Genomic DNA, 27,625 nt, shown 5'->3' with positions numbered 1-27,625 from the left:
AATTTCACTTCCCTGTATTCCCAAATTATACTGAGTGACACAGTTAACTATGATTGAGTTGGCTTTTTCCTCAAGTGATATGCTTGTTGCGGATGGATATGTTATGGGCCGCTAGGACTAGGCCATGACTGTAGGGCACACAGCTCTGTCTGAACTCAATCATATTGAAGAATCAGTGGTATGGGCATAACGTTGGTCACTAGAAAGGTGAATTGGGAAGGGGAATCTGCAAAATAAACCTCCATTATTAGGATAAAGAACGAGCACTGTTAAAAATCCAGCTGTGTTGAGAGGTGGGATCTGATTGTTATCAAAAATTTGTTTCTTCGGGGCGTGATTACGCGCGGCGGCGTGATGGCCGCGTTTTGAAGTAGCTCCGTACCCTCCGGCATTAAACCCCTCGATCCGGCATACTTATCCGTGTCCTGAAGTTGGGAGAGGCTGCCCTGAGTGACTGTGACCCAGCCGATCCTTGTTCCGACACCGCAGACCGTGGGCAGACGGAGCGCTGCCATCGATGGGCTGGGGCCTTTCAGCTACATCCAGCCGTGTCCTGAGGTGGTTCCTGAGGCTGCTGTGGCCGCGCTGATGTGCGCGCCTACTTTAAGCCGCGGCTTGAGCCCTGGTCCGCGAGGTGGCGGTCTGCCTGTACTGCCTTCGGAGGCTGTACAGGCCTATGATTATCTCCCCCCCCCCCAGCCGGGGGAGATAATCATAGCCAGAATCCTGTAGACTTAAAATTGGGGCCCCCCGAATGCAGATAGCGTCGACAAGAGGGGAAGCTGGGCTTGAGGGACCTGACTCCAGTGATAGTCTGCGGGGGTGGGACTGAACCCGACAGGGCCCAGAGAAGTGTCCCAGCTTGCTGCCATAGAGCGGCCCTGGAATGACCCGACCACAGACGGACCTTGAGTGACAGACTTGGCAGGGCCCCCGAGGGTGCAGGACTGCGCCGCCTAGACCCTCCTGTAACGGACGCAATGTCAAGCGGAAAGGGTCCAAAAACAACGTTGCAGAGCAAGCTGAACAAATATACCTGTCCCAAGGGCCCTGTCCCTGAGTGCCCAGCCCAAACTGGTGGGTTGGAAAATGACACCCCATAACTTTCGCTTAGAGACGTCATGGAGGCCATTGCGGGGGTTCGCACTTCCATGGAACAATGCACAGATGCCATCACAGTGGAGGTGACTCTGATTAGGGCAGACCTTGCTAAAACGCAAGAGAAAGTCAAGCAACTGGAAATTACCACGTGGAGTTTCGTGGATGACGTCTCGCAACTCCAGACTGAAGTCCAGGCTCTTCAAACCTTCAAAAAACAAGCGGAGGGCAAGCTGGACGTCTATGAGTGACGCTCTCGGAGGAACAACGTTCGTATCATAGGTATTCCAGAAAAATTGGAAGGGCAGACGCCGGATGTTGAAGACCTTGTACTCAATCACCTTAAGCCGAAGGGCCTTTTAAAGTTTTTTGTAGTTGAGAGGGACCACTGGGTTCCGGTGGACGCCCAAAGCCAGGGGCCCCACCTCGGCCCATTTTGGCAAGGCTCCTAAACTTTGGAGACTGAGCTGTGATATTGCAAAATGCCAGGAACTCACCGCCTCTCAAGTATGAAAACTCAAGTCACCTTCTTCCAGGACTCTATGCAGGCCGTGCAGAGGCAACGGAAGTCGTTTTTAGCTGTCAAAAAGACTTTGAGAGACCGAGGGGTGAAATATACTATGCTCTTCCCTGCCAAATTGCGAATAGTGGCGAACGGAAAGGCATGGTTCTTCGACCATCCAGAGGCGGTGGCCGACGGGCTGGAGAGAAGCCAGGGAACACAACCCACGCTGAGCCTTGTGATGAACGTCGCCTCTTGTTATGTCAAACTTAATGTGGTCTAACCTCACTTCGGCCTATTCAACCTGAGCCCGGTTGGTGGTGCCTTAACGTGGAACTATATACGCTGTCACTACTGGCTCTATATCCTTGAGTGTTGAACCTTGGCGGCCTCCTACTGAAGGACTATTTTCTTGTGTTTTTTCCCCTTTTCTTTTTTGGGGGGAGGGGTGGGGTCGGGGGTGGGGGCCTGTTTAATCCCCACAGTTAACTAGTGTTTGGAAATATTTAGGGCAACAGGCACTCTGCACAATTTGTTTAATGGGCTGGTTTTTGCCTGGGGTGCAGGGAGGCAGGGTGGGGGGTGTTGGACGTGAGGTTGGGGGTGTGGAGTTGTTCTTTGTTGTTACATCGGCTTCACTGATGCATATGGCTGTGGGTGATGATAATCTGCACTATTCAGAACCATGGTTACGCACTGGGACAAAAGTTTCACCTTCCTAAGTTGGAACGTTAACGGGTTGGGGGACAAGGTGAAGCGCACCATTGTACTGCAATACACAAGGCGGCACTCCACAGATGTTGTCTTCCTCCTTAAATAGATGGGGATACAGGCTCCTTGCGCATTCTGGATTCACCTCTGGCTCGAGGGGAGTGGGAATTATGGCCAAGCAGACCTTCCCCTTCTCGGTTCAGTCCTCGCACACTGATGATCGTGGGCGGTATGTCGCAACCATGGGGCATTGGGAGGGTATGGTGCTAATGTTGGTATCGGTGTATGTCCCTCCTGGGCTGCAGAGTCGGACTTTTGCAGATCTAGGGGCACGGCTCCTGTCCCTGCCAGACGGCCTATTGCTTGTGCGAGGTGACTTTAATGATGAGGCCTCCGGTGTGCTTGACCGGCAGCCCCCTGTTCGCTGAACCCTTAAAATAGCTGGCTTCCTGACTTCCTGGAGGCGTTCAGGTTCTCGGACGCCTGGCAGGCATTTTACCCAGGGGACTCGCAATACATCTTTTTCTCGGGTGCCCATCTTTGCTCCTCCCGGATAGACTATCTACTCCTGCCCGCCTCTCAGCTCATGCACATCAACGAGATTCGCCACCTTGCACGAGGTATATACAACCATTCTCCGATATGAGCTCGGCTGGTCCTAGGGGACCAAAGAATCGACATGGTAGCGCCCATCAACCCCTGGTACTTTTGGCACCCCAGTGTTCGCAAAGACCTTTTGAAGACAATTGATTTCTACTTCCAGGAAAACCTAGACTCCGTTGACTCCCCTCTGACCCTTTAAGAAGCATTTAAATTGGTGATAAGAGGGTCAGCCCTCTCTTTCATAGCGGGAGTTCGTAAGGAAAACACCAAAGAACTTGAAGATATTGAACGGGAGATCCTTCACTTTGAGGCGGATCCAAATAGGAGAGACACCCCAGAATCTTTACACCTCCTTCAATTGAAAACGGATTAATATAAAGCTATTGTCACAGAAAGGGCCAAGACATGGGGTAGAGGGAGAGACGGTAGAGTGTATGAATGGGGTGACAAAGCTAATCGCTTGGTTGGAGAAGACAGAAAGGACGGGTGTTTGGTGCCTGAACTGAAGTCTGATTCAGGTGCAAAGTTAACGGACCCAGTCTTCATTGCTGAGGAGTTCGCTGCACGCTGTAGTACCGTTTATCGGACACAGTCGTCCCTCCTTGAAATGGACTCTGCTGACTTACTCCGAGATATTCACCTCCCAGTACTCCCTGAGGAGGACAGGACCGTTTTAGATAGTGACATAGCCAACAATGACGTAGCGCGGGCCGTCAGGCAGCTGTGACTGGGAAGGGCGATGGATCCCAATGGACTACTGTTAGAACTGGCTATTTCTGGTAGGCTAAGGCTGACGCCAAAGCCAGGCAGAAACCACCATGCTAGTCAGGGCAAGGAAGTCACACGCCAAGATAACCTCTGCTCACCCCCTTGGTAGCTTGACACAAACAGTAAGGCTAAACTCGGAGGCAATGTGTAAAGCATTTGCGCCAGCGCACAACAGCAACAACATACTAGGCACACCACAAAAGAGACTCCACACAAGGTTATTATAAAAATAACTTTTGTATTGTAAAAACACATCAGATAAGATCACACATATACATTGTGCCAACTGGCACGGGCAATATTCACATGGGATTATTCACAAGACAGGGCCACATGGGCCACTGTCATATTCAGATATAGTACTTCTAGAATAAGAAATAATAAACATAAAATGGTAATCACAAAGATCGCAACCAGTATCCACTGGTAACAGGAACCAGGACCTTACTAGGACCACCTGTACTAAAAAGGACAACCACCTAAGAATAACCACATTTAGGGGTACACCAGAACACATTACCCATGATGCATGAACCACATTCAGAGGAGTAATAAAGAGAAACACATGATGCCATAAAATACATTCAGAGGCGTTAAGAATAGAGCACATGATGCAATAAAATATATTCAGGGGTGCAGCGCAAGAAGACACATGATGACTAAACATTCAGAGGTGCAGCGCATGGAAAGAAAGACACATAATGCATAAACCTACACATTCAGAGGTGCCAGAACAGAAGTCAATAGCGCAAACAAAACACACAGTAGGCAATTACTATTAAAACCATAGAAATCACATTGCGCATGACTTACATAAGCCACCACCTGTGGCAGTCCCTAGACCAACTGGCCTTGTGAGGCAAAGATGCCCTGAGTCCAAAGTCAGGGTGCGCTGCCATGCAGCACCAGTTTCAAAAGTACAAAAGCCTAAACGTGGCAGCTGCCCACAAAGTGCTGGGCAGCTGGGATCAAAAAGCTGTGGCAGGGCTCTCAGTAGCCCCTAGAACAAATCTGCGCCACCTGAGCCACACAGGCTCCACAGCAAAACATGCCCCCAAAGCGTTGGAGCTCTCAGGCTCTGGCCACAACAATGGCCCCTCTGAGCCTCAACAGGCTCTAACCCTCACACTCGGTGGCAGGAGGGGGCGGGCACCGGCAATGTGCCCCGACGCCCCCTCTATCTAATGTGGCCCTCCCTGGAGCCAAACCGGCTCTTAAACAAATTAGGGCCCCTCTGAGCCTTTCTGGGCTCACACATGTTGGGGCGACCCACTGCCAGCTGGGGCCGCCCTTGAAGCTCTCGTGGCCCCCCACGAACAAGGAGCGCGAGCTCGCGCTTCGGGAGGGGCGGACACCGACAACGTGTCCCGGCGCCCCTCCTCTCTTCTGCCCTACTCACCGGTTGCCGGCGAGTGGGGGCTCTCTGCACACGAGGCTCTCCCTCCATTCGGGGAGCCTCGCGCTGGCCTTCCTCTCTCTTGCCGGGGCTCCCTCGACACCCGGGAGCCCCCAGCAGCGGCCAAGCGACTTCTCCTCTTCTCGGGCCCGGCGGTGATCACCCGGCCATTCTGCGGTCCCAAGGACGGGGACCAATCCTGTCGCGGCGTTTGGGGCGAGCCCCCTGATGAGGTCACAGCTCCTCGCCGGACCAGCCAATCACGTCGCGACTCCTGCGACGAGCCCCTCGTGACGCGAGGTCCCCAACCAATGGCAGCGCGGCCTCGTGGATGACGCTACGCTCCATGGCCAATCCCGTCGCGGCTCTTCTCACTCAGCCTCCGGTGGCAGCCAACCACAGCGCGGCCCCTTCGTGGCTGCGAGCAGACCCTCGGGTGATTTCAGGGCCCGGGCAGCGGCAATCACGGCGTGGGCAGCCGAAGAGTAAATGAAGTCAAACTACACGAGGTGGGCACTCGCAATTTAAATAAACATGCGGGCCACATACAGAAGCGCCTCTAGGCGCCAGGGGGGGGGCCAGGTGGAACGCTCTTAAGCGCTATAATCCAAATACAGCGCGTTCCAAGCGCTACAGCAATATGAAGCGCTCTTAAGCGCTAGAGACAACATCCAGCACTCCCCCAGCTCTACAAGGACCAAGAAGGTTTTAAAAATAAAGCGCTCCCAGGCGCTCTCAGCAGCAAAGTCCTCCAGGCACTTCCAGGCTAGAATAAGCCTTGGCAAAAGCAAGCAAAAAGTCCCCAGTAGTCTGCAGCAGGGGATCACAGGCAAAGGGTCCCCCAGGGAAAGTCCATCAGGTGTCCAGGAGCTGGGCAGGGCCCAGGGATTCCCCTGGGCCCCAGCAGCAGCATGCCCCTGGCAGATTCAAGTTAGAAACAAGAACATTTTGGAAGGGGGCACAGCCCCTTCTTATACAGTGAAAAGTCTTTGAAGTCCTTTGAAGTCCTTTGAAGCAGGCAGTGTGAGAACCAGCTAGAACTGGTTATAGGGAAGTCCCTTCAGTATCAAGGACAGAGGTGACCGTCGCCCAGCGGGAGGTGGAGCCAGCTTTGTAGTCAATCAATAAACAACTAGGGGTTGGCTCTAATCAGTATGGCTGAGCCGTCATACAACATAACAAAAAGAGATTGCCAGTACTGATAATACCGCAGTAACATGAATTCGGACACAGTACTTGAGAAAATATTCAAGACTGGGGGCTAGTTGATAGCTTTTTATTCTTATTTTTGATTTTATCAAAAGATACTTTTTTTCATATTCAAAACACAAACATATACAACATATTTATCAAAAAAGTCACAATAGGGGGGTATCATTCGTCATATCAATCATATCACAATCATACAACATGCAAACATTCGTGGGGAGAAGGGGTGCACTAGATAAGAAAGCTACAAAATTTACCAAAACATACAATATTTACAATATAATATCAAACATAAGACAAGAATAACCACAGTCTGCAAAAACACTTAAACAATATTTTCATTTGGTGTATGATCGATTATACCGTACATTCCTATAGTCAAGTATGAGAATACTTTCTAAATGTTTAGAGAAAGGATAATGTACAGGGATTAGTGATAAGCAACAATTATCCTGACATTTACGCTTATCACTAGAGCAGACAGGAATGTGGCTTGGGCCTACGCGTTTCGAATCCCAATGACTTGTAGGGATTCTCTTCAGGGCCTTTAGAATTCTCTGCAGAAGTGAAAAAAGAGAAAAGGGGAGGGGGGAACAAAAATTAGAAAATGCTCAGACAGGCATGGTTAGTGTTAATAACACGATCACTATCAGTCACCTCACTCAGTTACCACCCAGGTCTCTACAGACTTGTCACTAGTCTAGTGTTCAAGGAAGACATGGGGATCTTAACTAACTGGTCTATGATGTTACTAGATATGAAGCAAATCAGCCAATGGATGAGTGGACAGGCGATCTATTACTCACCTTCTGTACTTAAGAAAGAAATAGTCTCAGGGGTGGGATAGGTTGACACAGTTAAAATGATGGTGGACCTATAAGGGGGAGATGAAAAAGTGTTAAAAATAGAAAACATTCTAGATTCTTTGTGCACTGCCGGTAGTAGGAGAGAATCTCACCTAATCAAGTTCAGGTGGAGGAGGCCATGTGAGAGGTAGCTGCCGGATTTTTTGGTTACTAGACACGTCTTGGAAAATAAATGAAAAAGGGGTTTTTTAATTGGACCATAAGGAACACTAATGTGCAAAAACGAAAAATACTAAACTGGACTTTACCGAAAATGATAATTTGAAGAGATGAAAAGTTGTGCTTGCTCACGGGACCCCTATCAAAGAAGGGAACGTTTGACACGGTGCTTATCTAAATAAACAGTAAACACCATTAGCTGTTTGTATGCATTTCTCGTCAGAGAAATGTTTTGCAATAAAGACTGCAGCTTACCGAGGCAGAAACTCTCAAGCATTTGACCGTAAAAAATGAAGCACGCAAGTAATTCAATTTAAGGTGACTTCAGACTAGAGTGGAAATAGAAACAAATGTTTCATTTCAGTAAGTGGTGCCTCAAGGCAACAATGATTAGACGCGTTCGTTTTCAACTAGTAGAAAATCCTGACACTTTTAAAGCGGTAAAGTGAACTGAAGGCTTACCGGCAAATATTTTCAATCAGTCAGTTGAGATTATTTAAGCTACAAGGAAACAAAAACACGGGTGAGCAATTTATTTGAGCCTAATAAAAGGACATAGCTAAGAGGCATAACAGGGGGGGGGTGTGGGTTACTTACAGATTTAGGATTGAGCAGATTTCCCAAACGACGGCGTCTTTGGCAGCACTGCACACAGGCTCCTGCGCAGTAGCAGGCAGAGGCTTGACTGCTCTACCTATATACCTAGTGTCTGAGCAGCAGGACCGCCCACTCAGAGGCCAAGGTTTCATAGAGATACTGGACTGGATTCAGGGAAAGTTATGGACCGGAGCTTCAAGATGACAAAAAAGATTACCAGAATGAATAGAAAGCGACGCTGAGGTCACTCACAAAGCTAAAAAGGGGCTCACAGTAGATAATTACAATTTGAAGATTTCACTTAATTCATTAAGTGCTTCATATCTAGTAACATCATAGACCAGTTAGTTAAGATCCCCATGTCTTCCTTGAACACTAGACTAGTGACAAGTCTGTAGAGACCTGGGTGGTAACTGAGTGAGGTGACTGATAGTGATCGTGTTATTAACACTAACCATGCCTGTCTGAGCATTTTCTAATTTTTGTTCCCCCCTCCCCTTTTCTCTTTTTTCACTTCTGCAGAGAATTCTAAAGGCCCTGAAGAGAATCCCTACAAGTCATTGGGATTCGAAACGCGTAGGCCCAAGCCACATTCCTGTCTGCTCTAGTGATAAGCGTAAATGTCAGGATAATTGTTGCTTATCACTAATCCCTGTACATTATCCTTTCTCTAAACATTTAGAAAGTATTCTCATACTTGACTATAGGAATGTACGGTATAATCGATCATACACCAAATGAAAATATTGTTTAAGTGTTTTTGCAGACTGTGGTTATTCTTGTCTTATGTTTGATATTATATTGTAAATATTGTATGTTTTGGTAAATTTTGTAGCTTTCTTATCTAGTGCACCCCTTCTCCCCACGAATGTTTGCATGTTGTATGATTGTGATATGATTGATATGACGAATGATACCCCCCTATTGTGACTTTTTTGATAAATATGTTGTATATGTTTGTGTTTTGAATATGAAAAAAAGTATCTTTTGATAAAATCAAAAATAAGAATAAAAAGCTATCAACTAGCCCCCAGTCTTGAATATTTTCTCAAGTACTGTGTCCGAATTCATGTTACTGCGGTATTATCAGTACTGGCAATCTCTTTTTGTTATGTTGTAGCTTTGTAGTCAGGCAGGAACAGCCCTTCACTTATCAGGTGCCATCTCCTCCCACTTTCCTGGCAGCAGATGCTGCCTTTCATCCACGGGCTGACTCAGACAACCTCCTGGGCTCTGCAGCCCCTGTCATCCTCAAACCAGACAGTCAATCCACAAGCAGGCCCAGGCACTCTGGGCCAGGCTCACCAGCCAATCACACGCCAGCACCAACTTACACAAATATGCCAACTTCCAAAAGTAGTACTTCTAGACTAGACACAGTCATGCCGCATATATCATTTTGCAGCATTCATTCTCACGAGTTCATACATACCAAACTCGCCCCTGCACTCCCCACACATCAGGAACTACCATGGGCATACATATTCCCCATTCATTCCTATGGGAGGGCAGGTCACTCACCACTCATTCACAGAGAGCTCAAGCACTTTACACTGTACCACAGTGAAAAAGTGCGCAGAGGCCTAAAATCACCAACACCAGGTTCCATAAACAGGCTAGGAAAAAGCAAAAAGTCTAGGGGTGAACCTGCCCAACGGGCCGGGTCCAACACAACCCCCTTCCAGCCAAAACGCAGGGTAGACCAATCACTCCACTGATGGGCTTCCTTGCTTTGGGCGACAAAACACGGACACAGACCCGCACAGCAGGGACACCTTCCGGTTTTACGCCACTTTGAACCTACATGGTTTCCTCCAAACAATAACTCTCTGACACAACTAGGATACCCCACTGGTACTCCCTAGTCATCCACAGCCAAGACCATCCAAATATCACAGGTCCTAACCAATCCACAGAGTGGGGGGTAGTAACCCCTGGCACACAATAGCCATTCTCCACTCTCTCTCTCAGTGCAGCTACAACTACCACTGATCCAACAACCTAGGGTCCACACCCCCAGGCTGACCAGAGGTCACTCGGCCGCTCTTTAAAATGATGTCCCTATCCTGTTTCCTATATGCCCTACAAAAAACTGCCCTGTTCCAGCAGGGTATTTAAAGAAATTGAACAGCTGCAGAGGTTGTTGTTCTGGGAAGGGAAACCAAGAATAGCGCTTCATAAACTGGTCCTTAACTGGTACGATGGTGGTATTAGCCTCCCGGACATTAAAAAATACTATTGGGCGGCGCACCTCGCCGCCATTAATCAAGGCACATACCGCACCCTAGGAGACCCAGGCTGTGCCATGGATAGATGGCTGCTGCCCAGGGGAACATATAACAGAGCCCTCTATGCATGTCCCAAGAGGTTTCCATTAACCAGCCCCACCATGCACTCGGTCCAGGTCTGGCACACGGTGAACAGAAGTCTGAGGTGGGATCGCAGGTTGACGCCTGCCACCTGTCTTTGGGATTAAGGGAAACTGGGCAGCTTATATTCCTCCAAGGTCTTTGACAAATGGGACATGATTGGTATCTCCCGGATTGGGGACTTCTGGGTGAAGGGGGACATCCTTAGTTTTGACCAATTACAACAATACAAACTTGTGGGCACTGAGTATTTCCGGTATCAGCAGGTCCGACATGCCCTGTGAGAAGTTGGCCTGGTATATGATGTTCACTATTCTAGTGAACACCTTGCACCAGTCCAAACAACCCTTATGGTGATGGTTGTAAAGTCAACCTTATAGACCAGCTATCCTAGAGGTAGCGTGGACAGAACAGTCTTAGGCTAAAAGACTCATGAGGGCGTGTAAAGCCAGCTGTTTTACCATATGTAACCCCTTGAATATCAAATGAAAGGACACCACACAGGATATATATAAAATATATATGTATTTATTTACTCACACACTCCTCTGAACTCTTTAGGAGATCAGAGGCAAAAGCACATAACAAGTTAAACTCAGAAATACTTTAAATAGCCCAATTTACAGTTAGGCCCTAGGGGCGCGTAAAACCATATACTAAGTAAGTGGTATAAGAACCACGACTCGGGAAAGGAGAAGGCCTAGGGAATCGCTGGGGCTACACTATCTGACCCTTAGGTTAGGAGTAGGAGGCCCACAGAAAGTCAATAGGAACGTGAAAGGTAAGTAAATGGAGATTTAGGACACTTCCAGTCTAGCTAGAAGGAAACAACTAAAAACCTAGACACTTGGATAGTCGATACCCTTGAGAGCACCGAAGTACCTCACCCACAAGAAGCAGGTGCATAGGTGTGAAGATGTGTCGGGTTTTGCCGTTAAAGTCTATGGAGCCTGTGAAGAAAGATGCTGCAGGCGACCAGGAGGAAGGTGTCTGGGTGGATCCAAGGGTGGATCGGAGTTGAAGAAGACCTGAAAGCAGAGGGGACAGGGTCTAGGTCACTAGCCAGTGACCGGGTGGAACCAGGAAGGAACCAGACGTTGTCGAGGAGCAATCAGGTGCTGTCGTGAACCTTGTCATTGCAGCCAAGCGGACCAGGAGGCATCGAGGACGACCGGGTGCTGGAGAGGAGCTGTCCCACGAAGGTTCTCGCAGATGGAGGTGTCGGCTTCAAGATCAGAGCCAACAAGCCTAAGCAAAGGCAACCCACGCAGGATACACAAAAGGCTTCTGGTGCAGACCAGGAGGGTCTGAGGTACTTCACCTTTTCAGGGAAGCAAGGGCCAGCCTGGAGCAACCAGACCAGCGATGGATTTTCAAAAGGATCATCGTCACAGGGCTACTAGCCAACTGTCCAGCAACCGGACAACGCGTCAAGCCGAACCCAAGCAGAAGGGCCCCACGCAGATCATGTGGAGTATGGAGGGCTGGTCTTCGGTGCAGGAGGAGCTCGGTGTCGGGGTGTCTCAGTCCCCAGTTCACAGCTTCGAGGAGGCCTCAGGAGCTGCGCTGTTAGCAAGTGGAAGACTTTCCAAGTTACCTGCTTTCACGGGTCCCGACGCCTTCCACGGGGCTCAGCTGTGCTGGAGTCGTGCAGTGGGGTCAGAGGGATCCGGGAGTCGAGGTCTTGTCATGCTCTGGCCTCGGGTTCTGGCGGGAACGAGGACAAAGCAAGCCGTCGAGTTGCTGGATGGTGCCTGGTTGCCCAGGGTGGTCACTCCTTGGCCACATGGGAGATTCTTCAGTCTTCAGCTTGGTTGAATGTCGAAGGGTCCAGAGTTTCGTCTTCAGTTCGATTCCAGGATTAATCTAAAGTCTCCTGGGTCAGCTCCTACCTTTATACAACTAAAGGGGGCTGGTTTACTCGCTAGGTCCCTCCTGTGGGTGGGACCAGGAAGGGGGGTGGTTACACCCCCTTTCCTCTGTCCAGTTTCGCGCCAGAGCTGGGGCTGGAGTGCCCCAGCAACCGGTTTGAACTGGGGTATGCATGAAGCACCTAGTGTGCCTCAGGCAGTATCTCAATCTATTCAGCCCTCCCTGTCCCAATACACTTCCTCCTGTCTGGGCTGGTGCTCGCACCTCCCCAAGCAGGAACCCTATTGTCCAAACCTCCGTGACTGGAAGGACTCCCAGCAGCAGGAGGTCAGACTTGTGTCTGTGGCAGCAGCATCCATTTTGTGATGCTGGGGCTCTGGTTAACTTTAACCGGGATCGTCAGAACTAACATGTCTTCTCCCTCTAGAAGGGTGTAATGCTACCCCCGTCGCCAGAATTGGCGAGGGGGTAGTATTCCAAAGCGTATGACACCTTACACGACATGTTTGGATAAAGCCAAACCAAAGTTGGCATTTAACCGTGAGGTTCATAATGCACTTAAGAGTATATGGTATGGCAATATCATAGAACAGCTATAGGGACATGGTTCCGAAAGCTGCAGACAGGCTCAGCTCATGCTAGAGCACCATCTCACACATAACCAAGGACTCTGCCTCCAGGATTGTTAAGGCCTGCCATAGAAGTGACTTATAGGTTACTATGTGTCTATATGTTAGTAGGTATAGGAATACTACACCTAAGCAAGGGGTGGTTCAGCTAGTTGTGTCTATTTGAGTGGCCAGCCAGGGGTGGCATAATACATGCTGCAGCCCCTGGTAGGCCTTGGTTACACCTATGCCCTGAGTACCTAGGGTAGACTTCTACAGGGGCTGACAAGGTGAACCAATTCCCAATTGTGGATGTACCTAGAGTACATGGTAAATTTAGAGAGAGTGCATCTGGGCTGTGGGTCTGATTAGCAGGCCTACAGCCACATCTAAATCGAAAACCAGTAAAGCAAAAGCAAAAAGTGGGGCTGACCATAGGAAGCAGACCCTACTCTCCCACACTGACCACGACCTTGGAGTAAGGCTCCTCCAGCCCCCCCCCCCCCCCTCCCCCAGTCATTCCCACTAGAGGACAGACCGCTGGATGGTCTTCTCCCACAGAGAGCCATCTTGCTAACTTACAAAGAGCTAGTCAGTAATGCACCTGACCCACTGGTTGCATTGCGGGAGTCCTGGGAGAGGGACGGCCTACTACTTGATGATGAGGAGAGGAGGGAGGCATTGGCCTCCCCTCGAGAAGTGGCGGTTTCTGCTCGCCTTCGACTAGTCCAATTGAAAATACTCCATAGGACCTACATCACTGAGCCACAGTTGCTGTTAATGGGACGGGGGAAAGAGTGCAGACTGCAGACGACCATGTGGGCAGGTCGCCACCCTCATGCATATACTCTGGGAATGTGAACAGATACAAAGATACTGGAGGGGGATACATGTGGTCATGAGAGAAGTCGTCCACAAAAATATTATCCCGGAGGCTAAGAGGTGTTTGCTAAATGTGTGGGAACCCACTGATTTGACTGGGGTGGAGAGACTATGGGTCACCCTGGGAGCCTTTGTCGCCAAGAGAGATAATGCCCAGATGTGGGGAGGATTCACTCCTCCCACACTGGCCATGTAGAAGACGCATATTGATTGGTGCATGTTCAGGTAAAAGACTGTCTACATGGCAAGAGGATGCCCCCCAAAATGGTCGCGGGTATGGTCCAAATGGAATACGTATAGGGGGGATATATGAGTGCCACCAGCGGTTGCGGGGGAAGAGGAGCCTGGTTCCCCTTAACAGTTCTTTCTGCCCCACTGCTGTGTTTGTCTTGTTTTTCTTTTCTCTTTTCACTCAAGTCTCCCAAACATATGCCATATCCACCAACTTGCTGTATAGATACATATGTAATGCAGATTGCTTTGTTTTGTTTTCTTTGTTGAAAAAAAGCAATAAAAAGATAATATAAATAAATAAATGAGTTTCTTTTGTTAGTCTAAATCTGAAAAAGTTTGACGTCTGCAGGAAGAATCTGGTTTGTCTACGTCTGAATTTTCTATGGACCTAGCAGGTTCGTCATGCTATAGGGAGTAACACTGATGTCAGTAGTGTGCTACCATATTGCCAATAGAAGACAGACAGACTCCTGCCCGGGACAAAGGGGGACAGCCACCATTACATTGCCATATTAAAGATTCATAAACAACACCCCTGACTCCCTATTTGTGTTGAGGACGAAATGGGGCAGGAGCAAGGGTGGGTTGAATGACATGGAATAGAGTGTGCTCAAAGGAACCCGATAAACGTCCTCCGAAAATATATTCTACTAGAGCCGAAATTCGGATAGTTTGCTGCGGACTCGCAGCTGTATGTCCTGATGCTGTATACACGCTGTACGGTATACCATCTAATCTGTCAGTGTGTTAAAATACCATAGTTCTGGATAGGACACCTTAGTCCACAGCATTAGGAATCCCTATTTATTTGCAGGCCAGAACTGTTGTCTTGGGTGTGTAGGGCGAAAAAGAGATCTGAAGATATCATATAATACGGTGCAAGAGTGTCTTGGGCTACATTTATTGAGTCTGCCCACGCCTGTCTCCTCCACCACCCCCTCTCCCCCCCCCCCCCCCCCCAACCCCCACCCACTGGCGGGCCAAATAAATGCCTCCGCCCTGTCTAGCAGTTCTACTCTTGCCCCTTCTGCGCCTCCAATCTACCCAGACCAGCAGCACCGCAGGACACGCTCACACATATAATATTGTTTTTTTTTTCTTGCAGCTCCTGCGCAGCAGGTGAGATCTTGTGCGTACATCATCCCAGAGTCTCCAACTGTGGCACTTGGCTCTCAGTTTACTGCTTATTGCATTCTGAGCGAGACATGCATCAGCCGTTATCACCAAGATGCCATGGGCATCTACTGGAAAGTTAGGCACGCTAATGTCTCAGAGGAACAATATGCTACAATCAACAGAACAGTTTCTAGTGTCACACTGAACGTCACCTCGTTGATGGATAGTTTTATTACATGCAACATTCTTGCCTTCGGACAAACTCCATATAGTCTTTATGGAATTTTCTTAACATTGGGATGTAAGTGTTACCCACAACAATCTCTTGCATGCTGAATAATTTCTGATCTCATGTAATAATAATTGTTTGCTTTGTTGAGTACTGATCTGTTCCCATCCTAGCAAGTTTATATGTTGTGTGACAAAGTCACTGCTGCTGCAGTTATCTTAACAATTAATTCTTCAAAATACTTTCTTCTCTACCTTTATTGGCATCTTGTAGTAAGTAAACAGGAGGCTTCCTGGTGTATAAACTGTAGTTTTATTGCTAGAGCGTAACAACAGCAATCCCAACACTAGCTGGCCAAGCACAAACTGACTCATAAGATTCAATGATGAGTCAGAGCCATCAACATTCTGGAATACATGACATAGGGATAACTAAGGAGATAACCATAGAAATAAAGATAAAATAATATACAACACATCTTCTCTCATTGGAAATACAAAGGTAAAACAAGAATAACCAGAAAATAAACAAAAGAACAGGTCACATTAATCACAGCAATAATCGTTCAAGTACACAGGTGGTCTACGATACCTTGGAGACCTGGAATTAACATGGGAAGGTACAGTGCAAGAAGAACCAGAAGTGACAATAGACGTACTGCTGCAAGGTTGAGGATCAGCAGCATCACCCCGCCATCACTTCTCCTTTGAACTGGAAAAGAATAAGGAGTGGTAGAAACATCTGAAGAAATAAACATGTAACCACTATTGTCATTTTTATAATCAAACTGATTCCGTTCAAATACTGAATCACCAGATAGAATTTCTTTCCTTTTCTGATATAAAGTTACTCTTCTTAAGTTCCACTTCTCACCATTCGTAAGCAAAACATAGTGAGGAAAAACCTCCTTTACAAGATAAGGACCCCTACACTTAGATAAACCCCCAGAAACTCGCCCAGATTTAACCTTAACAAAATCACCTTTACAAATGTTGGAGGAACCAGCCTTCACAACCTCAACGGCTTTCGATCGGTCACTGGAAAACAATAATTTCTTGAGCCAAGATGGAGTTAATTTAGTGCTAGGAGTTCTTCCTCTCGTAATCTCAAAAGGACACCTGTTCTGAACATCATGAGTAGTGGTACGGTAAGCATAAACCATTTCTTGTACAAGATCATTAAGAGAGCAACCTTTAGAAAGAGCCATTTGAATCGTCCCTTTTACTAGTCTATTGATGCGTTCACACTATCCATTTCCCTGTGGGTTATACAGAGAAGTTCTGTGATGAGAAATGCCACAATCAACCAAGAAAGAACGCATGTTCTGAGAAACTAATTGTGTACTATTGTCAGTGATGATAACACTTGGAAAACCTTCCAGTTGAAATAAAGGTCTTAAATGTTTTATAGTAGTTTCCGTAGTAATATCCTTCAAAAACTCAACAGATAACCATATGCTAAAACAACCAATAGTGACCACTGCAAACCGTTGAGAAACAGGTAACTCCTCATTAGACCGATAAAATGTAAACATATCGAGTGCCACAGAATATTGGGAGAATCCAACTTACCCCATGTTGAACCCACAGCAACTTTTAATCTTTTCTCCCCTTCTTTGCAAGTAGGACAATCCTAAACCCATGAAGTCACCTGTGAATCAATACCAGGCCACCAAAAATTAGCCCTAAGCCTCTATTGTGTTAAGGTTAGGCCAAGATGACCCTCATGAGCAATGGAAATAAGTTTAGGTCTTAATTCAGCAAGAGGAACAAACTTATCGTCCCGCATCACCACATAGTCATCACATAAGGAAAGATCATCAATAACCTTTAGAAATGGCCGATATGTGACATGTACACAGCTTTCACGTCTTGAGCCTAATTTCAGCAACTGAATAACTTGTTGCATTACATTGTCACTTGACATGGCTTTTACCCAATCATCACGTGAGAATGAACTCTCGCTGACATAAAGAATGTCATCAATCGAGGAAATATTCTCATCTTTACCCTCCAAAGAAAAATCAGCCCCACCTCCAACATTTCTATGTACAGAAAGTCTGGACAGACAATCGGCCTGAAAATTTCTCCAGCCTTGTATGTGAGAAATCTCAAAATGGTACTTTTGAAGTTTAGAGGCCAATCTTGCTAACCTCGGAGAGCTACATAATGCACCACCTGAAGAAAGGATTCTTATTAATGGTTTGTGATCTGTTTTCAGGTTAAACCTGGTTCCCCAAAGATACGTACGAAAGTGGTGCGCCCCCCAAGCTGCCGCCAACGCTTCCTTTTCAATAACAGATTAGTTCTGTTCAGATGAAGAAAGTGTCCGCGAAGCGAAAGCTATAGGCCGCTCCCCCTCCTTATATTTTTGTAATCACACAGCCCCAAGACCAGTTGCACTCACGTCAACCACTAATGTAGAGATTTTGTTGGTATCAAAGGGTGCAAGAACCTTAGCTTTACAAATATCATCCTTGATATTGTTGAAACATAACTCATGTTCAGGCCCCCAAACAAATTTACAATCTTTCTTCAACAAAGCTTTAAGAGATAAAGTTTTCTCTGAAAACATTTCAACAAATTTCGAGTAGTACTCGATCAGACCCATGAATGAGCGTAATTGGTCTTCATCACAAGGAAAAGGAGCAGATCGTATTGCCTCAAGAAGATCCTTCTTCGGTTTAACACCACTAGCTGATATTTCATGCCCCAAGTACTCAATATTCTGCACCAGAAAAGAACACTTCTCCTTACGTAAGGTAAGACCAGTATCCCAAATCCTATGCAAAACATTTCTCAGTACATTGTTATGATCAGCCACAGAATCACCGAAGATCAAGATGTCATCCTGGAAAAGCACGACCTTCTTCAACCCCTTGAATATCTCAGTCACCATCCTTTGGAATACACTCGCCGCCGATATTAATCCAAACGGATGTAAACTGAAATATTCCCTCCGAAGTAATAAAGGTGGTGAGGTGTTTAGAGGTTTCATGGAGCTTTACCTGATGATAGGCACTCCTCAAGTCAAGTTTCGAAAAAAACTTTGCCTCTTGAAGAGTTGACACAATTTCCGTAATATTGGGCAAAGGAAATGTGTCGGCACCCACACATTTATTTAAGGCTCAAAGGTCAACACAGAACGTCAATTTGCCGTCGGATTTCTTCCAAATCACTTCCGGAGAAACCCATGCAGAGGCCTCCGCTGGTTCAATCACCCCACTCTGAAGCATCTCATTAATTAAGAATTTAACATCATCATGAATAGAAATAGGAACTCTCCTTAACCGATGTTGTATAGGTAGACAATTTTTTAGGTCGAGCTGACGTAGCATTCATGCGAAAGCATGAATGCTGTCAGCAAGACAACTAATGCTATCCGTATTTGGGAAAGTGGACACCAAAGTGCCACGAGCTTTTTCTGGCAGATTTTACCTCGTGGGCGCGCACCGCCCAGGCGGCGCCGTGCACATCCTCTGCCTCTGATTCTCACCTAAACACGCAGTCAGGCACACACGCAGGCAGGCACACACACAGACGCAGGCACATACAAGCGCACGCACACACAGCCACACACGCACACCACTACCCCCCCCCCCCCCCCCCACCCCCCCGCCACGCTCGCACCCCCACCACTCACGGGCGCGCACACACACACACATGGATACAACCCCTCCCTCCCACTCACCGTGCTCTTTCTGCCTCGTTTTAAATTGTGCTTGAATACTGTTGTGAAGGTTGTGAAGGTTTGCAGAACTTCAGGAAATCGAGCATTGTTCCGACACCCCTGGAACACTGACGAAGCCCCCAGGCTCCCCTAACGCTGCGCCTCCTGTACAGTTAGAGCTGCGCGCGCTCTGCACCCAGCGGGAGCTCGCCCAGCCTTCAGCAGTTCTTGCAGTCACGCGCCCTCTAGTGGCCCGGTGTGGTAGAAGAGCTCGCGCGCGGCTGATGTCAGCGGCGCACAGATACAACCCCTCCCTCCCAACTCACCGTGCAAGTCCAGCCTGGAAAGTACTTTGCTGACGGCCTCATCCTCGTGGTAGCTAACAATACCAAAATATTCCCGTGCACAGGGCAACCGAGTGTGATATTCTGATTCTAAAGACGACGTTTGGCCCAAGACCTGGCTTCATTGGTGCATTGCCGGGTTCCACGCGGTAGTCGTGGGGAGCAAGTGGCCACGACACGCATTGGTTTGGGCGCGCGGCATCCCTAAAATCTTGATCCTGTAATGAATTGATCGGTACTGAGTTCCGAGTCGGCAAGGCAACGTCTAGCGCTGTATGCATTCCGAAGCAAATACATTTTAAATATAGTCTGTTTAAAATCTCAGCCATAGCTCTTCTGCGCCAAGGTCGAACCGGAACAGAAAATAGACCGGGGCACCAAAATAAAACTGATCCCAAATATTGAATATCGCGTATCTAAAGAAAAGCTGCCCTGATTCTGCTAATCAAGGCAGTTTTGAACTTGTAAAGACACGCGGTATGTGCGAAATGTGGGGGATTGCGTGCATTAGAGCTTGCTGCAGGGAACTTTTGTGGTAATGTCTGTGAAATCAAAAGTAAGCAAGCACTGGCAAAACCAATAGGTCTCACCTATGCGAGGGCTATTGACTTTGGATTTTTTTTTTAGCTATGTTGTACACGAATGCGTCTGGTGTTTCGGCATGACTAAAGGTTAGTGGAGTAGATGGGGTAGTCTGCTGGGTGCTATGACGCGCTCCATAGGCAGCTGAACTGGGCCCTTAGACGCCGCCCTCCTTTGCGCAGATCTCACGGACGATGTCTGTGGCCAGTGGCCTGATGGAGGTTGTGACACCCTGCGAGATCTCTATCCCAATTGTAGATTTATTACCCAGGCCGATGATTTTCCAGCCTTGGTGCTTATAATTTACAATGTCATGTCATGCGATTGTTATGGTAGAACTTATTGAGCAGTGGGCGGGGAAATGTTCACATACATTGAACAAAGATGTAACATTGAGATCCGGAATATAACAAATGGTAGTAAAGATGTATATTTAAAAACAATAGATTCCAAGATTACAGAACAGTCTTTGATACCAGGTAACTTTCCCTTTCCTCCATATCCCCAAGGTACACCTTGTTCCGTTGGGTTTTAGTGAAACTTCGAACACTCTAGGAAGACAGTTCACTGCCCTTTCACTGTACAATACAATACAACTATGGCTTGTTACATATAATATTGAAAACGCTTCCAATTAAAGCTCAGGAGAACCTCCCACAATGTTGCTGCTCTTGCAGTGTCGTGTGCTTGGCTTTTTTAGAAGTAAAATTTAGCAGAGCGTCTTTCAAGCATATTGCATTACAAATGCTATAGGTGTCGCATTTGCGAAAGTTATAACTATTAGCATTGTAAATGACATAGCTATTAATTTAGCTATTTTTAAAAAAAAGACATAAATAAAAAATTTGTCATTTACAATACCAATAGCTCAAACTTTCCTAATGCGAGACCTTTTGCATTGTAAATGCTTGTCTTAAGTTTGATTAGATGAGAATAACCTTTAATTCCCTCTACGCCAGAACCACCGCCAAACTCCAGAAGAGACTCCAGCGGATCCAGAACGCCTCAGCACGACTCATCCTGGACATCCCCCGTCGCAGCCACATCTCCGGACACCTGAGAGACCTGCACTGGCTCCCGGTCAACAAGAGAATCACCTTCCGACTCTTCACCCACGCACACAAAGCCCTACACAACCAAGGCCCACGATACCTCAACAGCCGCCTCAACTTCTACGCTCCCAAACGCCAGCTTCGATCGGCCACGCCCTCGCCGCCGTCCCCCGCATCCGAAGAGCCACCACAGGGGGACGGTCCTTCTCCTACCTCGCCGCCAAGACATGGAACTCCCTCCCTCCCCACCCACCTCCGCCTGACCCAGGACCACCTCGCCTTCAGGAAGCAACTCAAGACCTGGCTGTTCGAGCAGTAGCGGACCCCCCTCCCCCAGCGCCTTGAGACCCTCTGGGTGAGTAGTGCGCTATATAAATGCGATGATTGATTGATTGATAAGTTCTCCAAGTTCATCCTTGAAGACAGAATTGAATTCACTCAGGATGCTCAACAGAATCATCTTCAACCACCATTACCTGATCTTTAGCTCTGGGATTGATGATAATGTAGAGATCATACTGATGTACCCACCACAAGATGGGAGGACCATCAATAGAAACATACACCCTGCCAAATGTAGATCTTTTTTTGAAAACAATATCAGAGTCAAAATAGCCAAGAATGTCAATTTTTTCACCATTGAAACCCCTCAGTGAAATATCACTATGCCCCAATCTTTTGTCTTTCCAAAAATTAGTAAACGTAGTCTGAGGAATAATAGTATATCGAGACCCTGTGTCCACCATCAATGATACTTCATGACCTCCAATGTTGAAAATGGCTTTGGGTCTATTTTGTATCCTCTCTTCGCCAACTACGTCGACATCATCCACAACTAGAAGTTTATCTGCTTCAATTTTATTTTCATGTACATAGTCATCAACTGTAGCAACTCTCTGCTTACTCTTAGTCTTGCACATCTTTGAGAAATGGCCTATACGACCACATTTAAGACATTCTTTATTTTCTGCAAAACAGAACCTGGCTTCCGATGAATGACTATTGCTCCCACATTTGGTGCAAAACCTGTTTGGTTGAAAAATTTTCTGCACAGTAGCTCTAAATTTGTTCTTCACGACCGCCACACTTTCTCCATCACAATACTCACACTCATTACTAAATTTTTTTTCAGACACTTCTGAAACATCCTGGTGTGAACTGCTCATCTTATGTGAATCTGTTGCCTTCATACATTTGTTAGATTCTTCGATTACTTTCGCCAAGTCTATGGCATCCTTTATTGACGGATTCTTTCCCGCCCATAGTCTTTCCTGTATTTTTTTGCTAAAACACTGGACGATCAATTGATCCCTTATAAGTTCGTCGTTCATTGCCCCGAATTTGCACTTAATAGATAGTTCTCCTAGCCGGGCTACAAAGCCATCTATTGACTCAGACTCTTTTTGACGCTGGGTATAAAACTTGTAACGATTCATGACAAGATTCTCCTCTTTCGAGAATCTAACTTTGTCTTGAAATCGCCTCTTTATATTCGTCAGGAATAGCTTGACCATTGGCTTTCAAAGCTTTTAGGCAAAAATCTAAAAACTCTTTGCCCCTCTTTACCCAGGGTAATCAATAAAATGGCCTACTTCCTCTTCGCAGAAAGTTTTGCCCATCTGAAGCCTCAAGGTAGTTGTCAAACATTATAAACCAGTCCTCCCAAGGTATTTCTGGAATCCCTGGTTCAGTTAAAAATGTTGGAGGTAATGTAACAATTATTTGTTGTGCCATATTCCCTCAAAATACTCGAGTAACAAGGGTTTACCCAAGATGAAAGAAAGTAATTAGCAATGAGAAAATACATTTAGGAACAGTTTAAAAATTTAATTAAAAGTCGTTGAAAATAGTATCTGTCCCTAAAATTCAATCACATTTAATTTTCCCCATGAAAAGTAAAGGTGAACCATACTTTGCAGAAAATGTATTCTTGAAATAGGCTTTACGTTAAAACCAACTCGTGAAAATTTCGAGTTATTGCGAAGAACTGCCCCTCAGCGCTACCGGTAACTCTGTATGCTTTATGAAAACGTAAGATGGCAGCCAGAGGAGAAAGATCCAAAACGAGGCTTGGAACGCACGTAGTTAATGACAATGCGTGCTCCCTCACTCCTCGTCACTTCCTGTTCATTACAATCTGGCCCACTGACGTAGAAGCAATACAAGAGAGCAGTTGCCTGGATACTGTAATCTGCGTGACCAGGCAAACTACCAAATGAGGTTTGAATGAGCGTGGGGTAGATCCAACACCAACCACCTTAAATGCATCCTTCTCAACACCCGCTCGGTTCACAAACACGCCATCGACCTTTGGAATCTACTCGACACCATTTCTCCGGACATCGCCTTCCTAACAGAAACCTGGATGAATGCCTCTTCAGCTCCAGACATCACCATAGCCTTCCCGGACGGCTACAAGATCATCCATAAGGACGGCACCATCCAAACAGGTGGAGGCATCGCCATCGTCCACAAGAACACCATCCGCGTCTCAACCAGCTCAGAAGACAACCTCGCTATCGCCGAACACCTTCACTTCCAGATCCACACCGACCCCAAGACCACACTCAGAGGCACCCTCCTCTACAGGCCACCAGGAACCCGTACAAAATTCAGCGAAGACATCACTGACTTAATCACCCCACACGCCCTCCCCTCGGAAGAATACATTCTACTGGGAGACCTCAATTTCCATATGGAAAAGAGCAACGACAGTAACACTACCACCCTTCTGGACAATCTCGCCATTCTTGGACTCAAACAACTTGTTAACACCCCCACACACTATGCAGGACACACACTCGACCCTATCTTCACTTCCAGCAAGCATATATCCTTCACTCACACCACACCCCTCCACTGGACGGACCACAGTTGCATCCACTTCATTTACAATAAGACCACGATCCACAACCACCCTCAAACAACTCTGCGAAGAAATTGGAACAAAATCACCATCGACCAGATCTCCACAGCGCTTCTTCAAAAACCCCCTGCCTATTCAACGAACCCTAACCAAGCCGCCATCAACCTCACACAATGGTTAACCCAAACCGCCGACAAACTAGCACCCTTGAAAAAACATCAAATCAAGCAAGGAAGCAAGAACGCCCCCTGGTTCAACGATGACCTTAAGAAATCCAAGAAGCTCTGTCGTTCCCTTGAGAAAACTTGGAAAAAAGACCCAAACACTATCACCCAAGCCGCCTTCAAAAACGCCACCCGCAAACACCACCAACTAATCCGGACAGCCAAGAAATCAGTACTCAAAGACCGACTAGACAACAACGCCCACAACAGCAAGGAACTTTTCAACATCATCAAAGAATTCACCAACCCCACCGCCAGCTCAAACGACATCACCCCCTCTCAAGTCCTTTGCGACTCCCTCGCCTCATTTTTCCATGACAAAATCGCCGACATTCATAACAGCTTTGACAACCAACCCGCAAACCAATCCACCCCACTCACCTCCGAACCTGTACCTCCTCCGAATAACCTTTTCGACTGGAACCCAATCACCACAGAAGACACCATTCGCCTGATGAACTCCATCCACTCAGGATCCCCTACAGACCCATGCCCCCATCACATCTTCAACAAAGCAGACTCCATCATCGCACCCCATCTCCGAGACGTCATCAACTGCTCCCTCAACTCCGCCACATTCCCAGAAAGCTGTAAACATACCGAACTCAGCGCCCTTCTGAAGAAACCCACAGCTGACCCCACCGAACTCAAAAACTACCGCCCCATCTCGCTCCTCCCATTCCCTGCCAAAGTCATTGAGAAAGCCATCAACAATCAGCTCGCCGCCTTCCTCGGAACCAACAAATCACTCGACTCCTCACAGTCTGGCTTCCGAGCCAAACACAGCACCGAGACCGCCCTCATCGCAGCAACAGACGACATTCGAACACTACTAGACAACGGAGACACAGTCGCCCTCATCCTCCTTGACCTCTCTGCAGCCTTCGACACAGTCTGCCATAGCACCCTGATACAACGCCTCAGAAACATCGGAATTCAAGGAAAAGCATTGGACTGGATCATCTCCTTCCTCGCTGGAAGAACTCAGAGAGTCCGCCTCCCCCCTTTTAAGTCAGAGGCCACCGAAGTCATCTGCGGCGTCCCGCAAGGATCATCACTCAGCTCCACCCTCTTCAACGTCTACGTGAGCCCCCTCGCAACCATCGCAGGTCAACACAACCTCAACATCCTCTCCTACGCTGATGACACTCAGCTGATCCTCTCACTCACCAAAGACCCAATCACCGCCAAAACTAACCTACATGAAGGGATGAAAGAAGTAGCCGAGTGGATGAAGCACAGCCGTCTGAAACTGAACTCGGACAAAACGGAAGTCCTCATCTTAGGTGCATCCCCTTCCGCCTGGGATGACTCTTGGTGGCCAACGGCCCTAGGAAATGCCCCCATACCGACGGACCACGCACGGAACCTGGGCATCATCCTGGACTCCTCACTCTCGATGACAAGACAAGTCAACGCCGTCTCATCATCATGCTTCAACATCCTACGCATGCTCAAAAAAACATTTCGCTGGATCCCCACCCAAACAAGAAAAATGGTCACCCACGCACTGGTTACAAGCCGTCTGGACTACGGAAACACCCTTTACGCCGGTACCACCGCAAAACTGCAGAAAAAACTCCAACGCATCCAAAATGCTTCAGCCAGACTCATACTAGACATCCCCCGCACAGACCACATTTCCGTTCACCTGAAAGACCTTCACTGGCTCCCCGTCAACAAGAGGATAACGTTCCGTCTCTTCACCCATGCACACAAAGCCCTTTACGAACTTGGACCTGATTGTCTCAACACGCGCCTTTCCTTTTACACCCCCACCCGCCAGCTGCGTTCGTCCAACCAAGCCCTCGCCGCTGTTCCGCGCATCCACAAAGCCACCATGGGGGGGGAAGATCCTTCTCCTACTTAGCGGCCAAAACCTGGAATTCCCTTCCCATCCACCTCCGCCTTACTCAAAACCACCTAGCCTTCAGAAAACAGCTTAAAACCTGGATATTCGATAAGTAAACCTCCCCCCCCCCCCCCCTTCCTCAAGCACCTTGAGACCCCCTGGGTATGTAGTGCGCTATATAAATTCTGACTTGACTTGACTTGACAGTTCAGTAATTTGTTCAATAAACTTCAAAATGCCTTCCCTTTCGAGCTCGTTTTTTCACTTGTTGGCATAAAATGGAATACACTCTGCACACAATGAATTCCTGGAACTGCTGCTGTTTGCTCTCAATCACCACGCCGATCTCCTAGATCAGGAACAGACTACGCTCGACCAGCTGCAATCGTCGCCAAAATGTAGTAAGTAAACAGGAGGCTTCCTGGTGTATAAACTGTAGTTTTATTGCTAGAGCGGAACAACAGCAATCCCAACGCTAGCTGGCCAAGCACAAACTGACTCATCATAAGACTCATCGTCAGAGCCATTCTGGAATACATGTCATAGGGATAACTAAGGAGATAACCATAGAAATAAAGATAAACTAATATACAACACATCTCCAGTGGCTTTTCTATTACAGTAAACATGTTTCTCTAACTTAAGGTGATTGTGATGAACATCTTGAAGCAGAAGTTGGGGCTCTACTCTCTCTTTTGGTTATCTGAACATTTACAAAGTCTCTGGCCCTGTCGCGGTACTGCTCTCGGTGCTGTCCCTGCAAAAACCCCACTTTCCATTCTGTCTTCCTGTAAGTCAAAGTGCAAACATAAGAATAAAAAGAAAAAGTTGGTCTTGTCCCCATCCTGCCACTCTAAATCAGGTGAGAAAGCACGAAGGGTTCAAGATAAGGATACAATCTCTTCTCAGTCCCTGGACTCTTAACCAGTTCCAAAGTTGGTCCCAGCTAATCACGAGTTCCCTAAGATGTTGTCGACCCCGCAGCATATAAAATCCTTGAAAGAGGTCATGCTGCAGATTTTCAGTGCATTTCATGTGCCCTCTGGCACGCCTCCAGACTCTAAAGAGCCACAGGAGTCTCCAGTCAAACTACCACCGACGTGTCCATCCCGACTAAGTCAGCCTCCTCTACAGCTGCTACCGGGCTTGTACCAACTACAGTACTGGCCTCTGCACTGGCACTTACATCCTGTATCGTTTTGTTCCTATCCTAAAAGGTAGTCGGATATTATGATTATTTATCTTGCCATATACTGTATCTTTTGTTCCCGATCCCTTCGGCTCTCCTCCCCCCTTTGTCCTGTATCCCACCTGATACTACTGTAAAGCGCTCGGATACCCTCACGGGTCTGGTTCACACTCTATAAAACACTAAATAAATAAATATGTACTCTTCTCACATTTTGAAACCTGAGCTATGGTGGCCTCTAGTGAAAGTAGGAAAGCTCAGCACTTCCACCTCATTGGCTGAAGTTTGGATTCCTTCAAATGTGGTGGCCGTGCTAACACTGTTGTTGAAACCTATGACCATTTGAAAACTGTTTATTAATATTATTTAAATGTATCAGAGATTCCCAGTCTGATGTGAAGGTTTGAAAGATTCAGTGCTGGAGAAAGAAGGTATTAGCACCAATAGATGCCCTTGGGAGGGGTGGGAGCGTGAAGGGCGCATGGTGCCCTATATTGGGAGTTCTGGTGCCCTAATAATGCTGCTGAGATGGATGATCCAATGTATGTGGATTCGTTGTGATTTGCGTAGTTGAGTATGGTGTGTCGGCATGTCTGTGTGTTACAGTGTACTTGCGCCTGCCTGTGTG

At 47.3% G+C, this 27,625-nt stretch overlaps 1 protein-coding gene across 5 annotated transcripts in view; it reads left to right on the top strand.

Annotated features, from left to right (window-relative positions):
* Positions 1–27,625, top strand: part of LOC147726593 (interleukin-6 receptor subunit beta-like) — a 527,141-nt gene that overhangs the window by 160,521 nt on the left and 338,995 nt on the right. For all 5 annotated transcript variants that reach the window (XM_086960647.1, XM_086960643.1, XM_086960648.1 and 2 more), the window contains one exon: positions 14,980–15,291. In XM_086960647.1, the coding sequence (XP_086816773.1) occupies positions 14,980–15,291 (312 nt within the window). The remainder of the gene's footprint in view (positions 1–14,979; positions 15,292–27,625) is intronic.

The sequence above is a fragment of the Lissotriton vulgaris genome, chromosome 3_1 (assembly GCF_964263255.1).
Source record: "Lissotriton vulgaris chromosome 3_1, aLisVul1.2, whole genome shotgun sequence".
NCBI classification, from domain to species: Eukaryota; Metazoa; Chordata; class Amphibia; order Caudata; family Salamandridae; genus Lissotriton; species Lissotriton vulgaris.
This window is presented reverse-complemented; position numbering and strand designations above follow the sequence as displayed.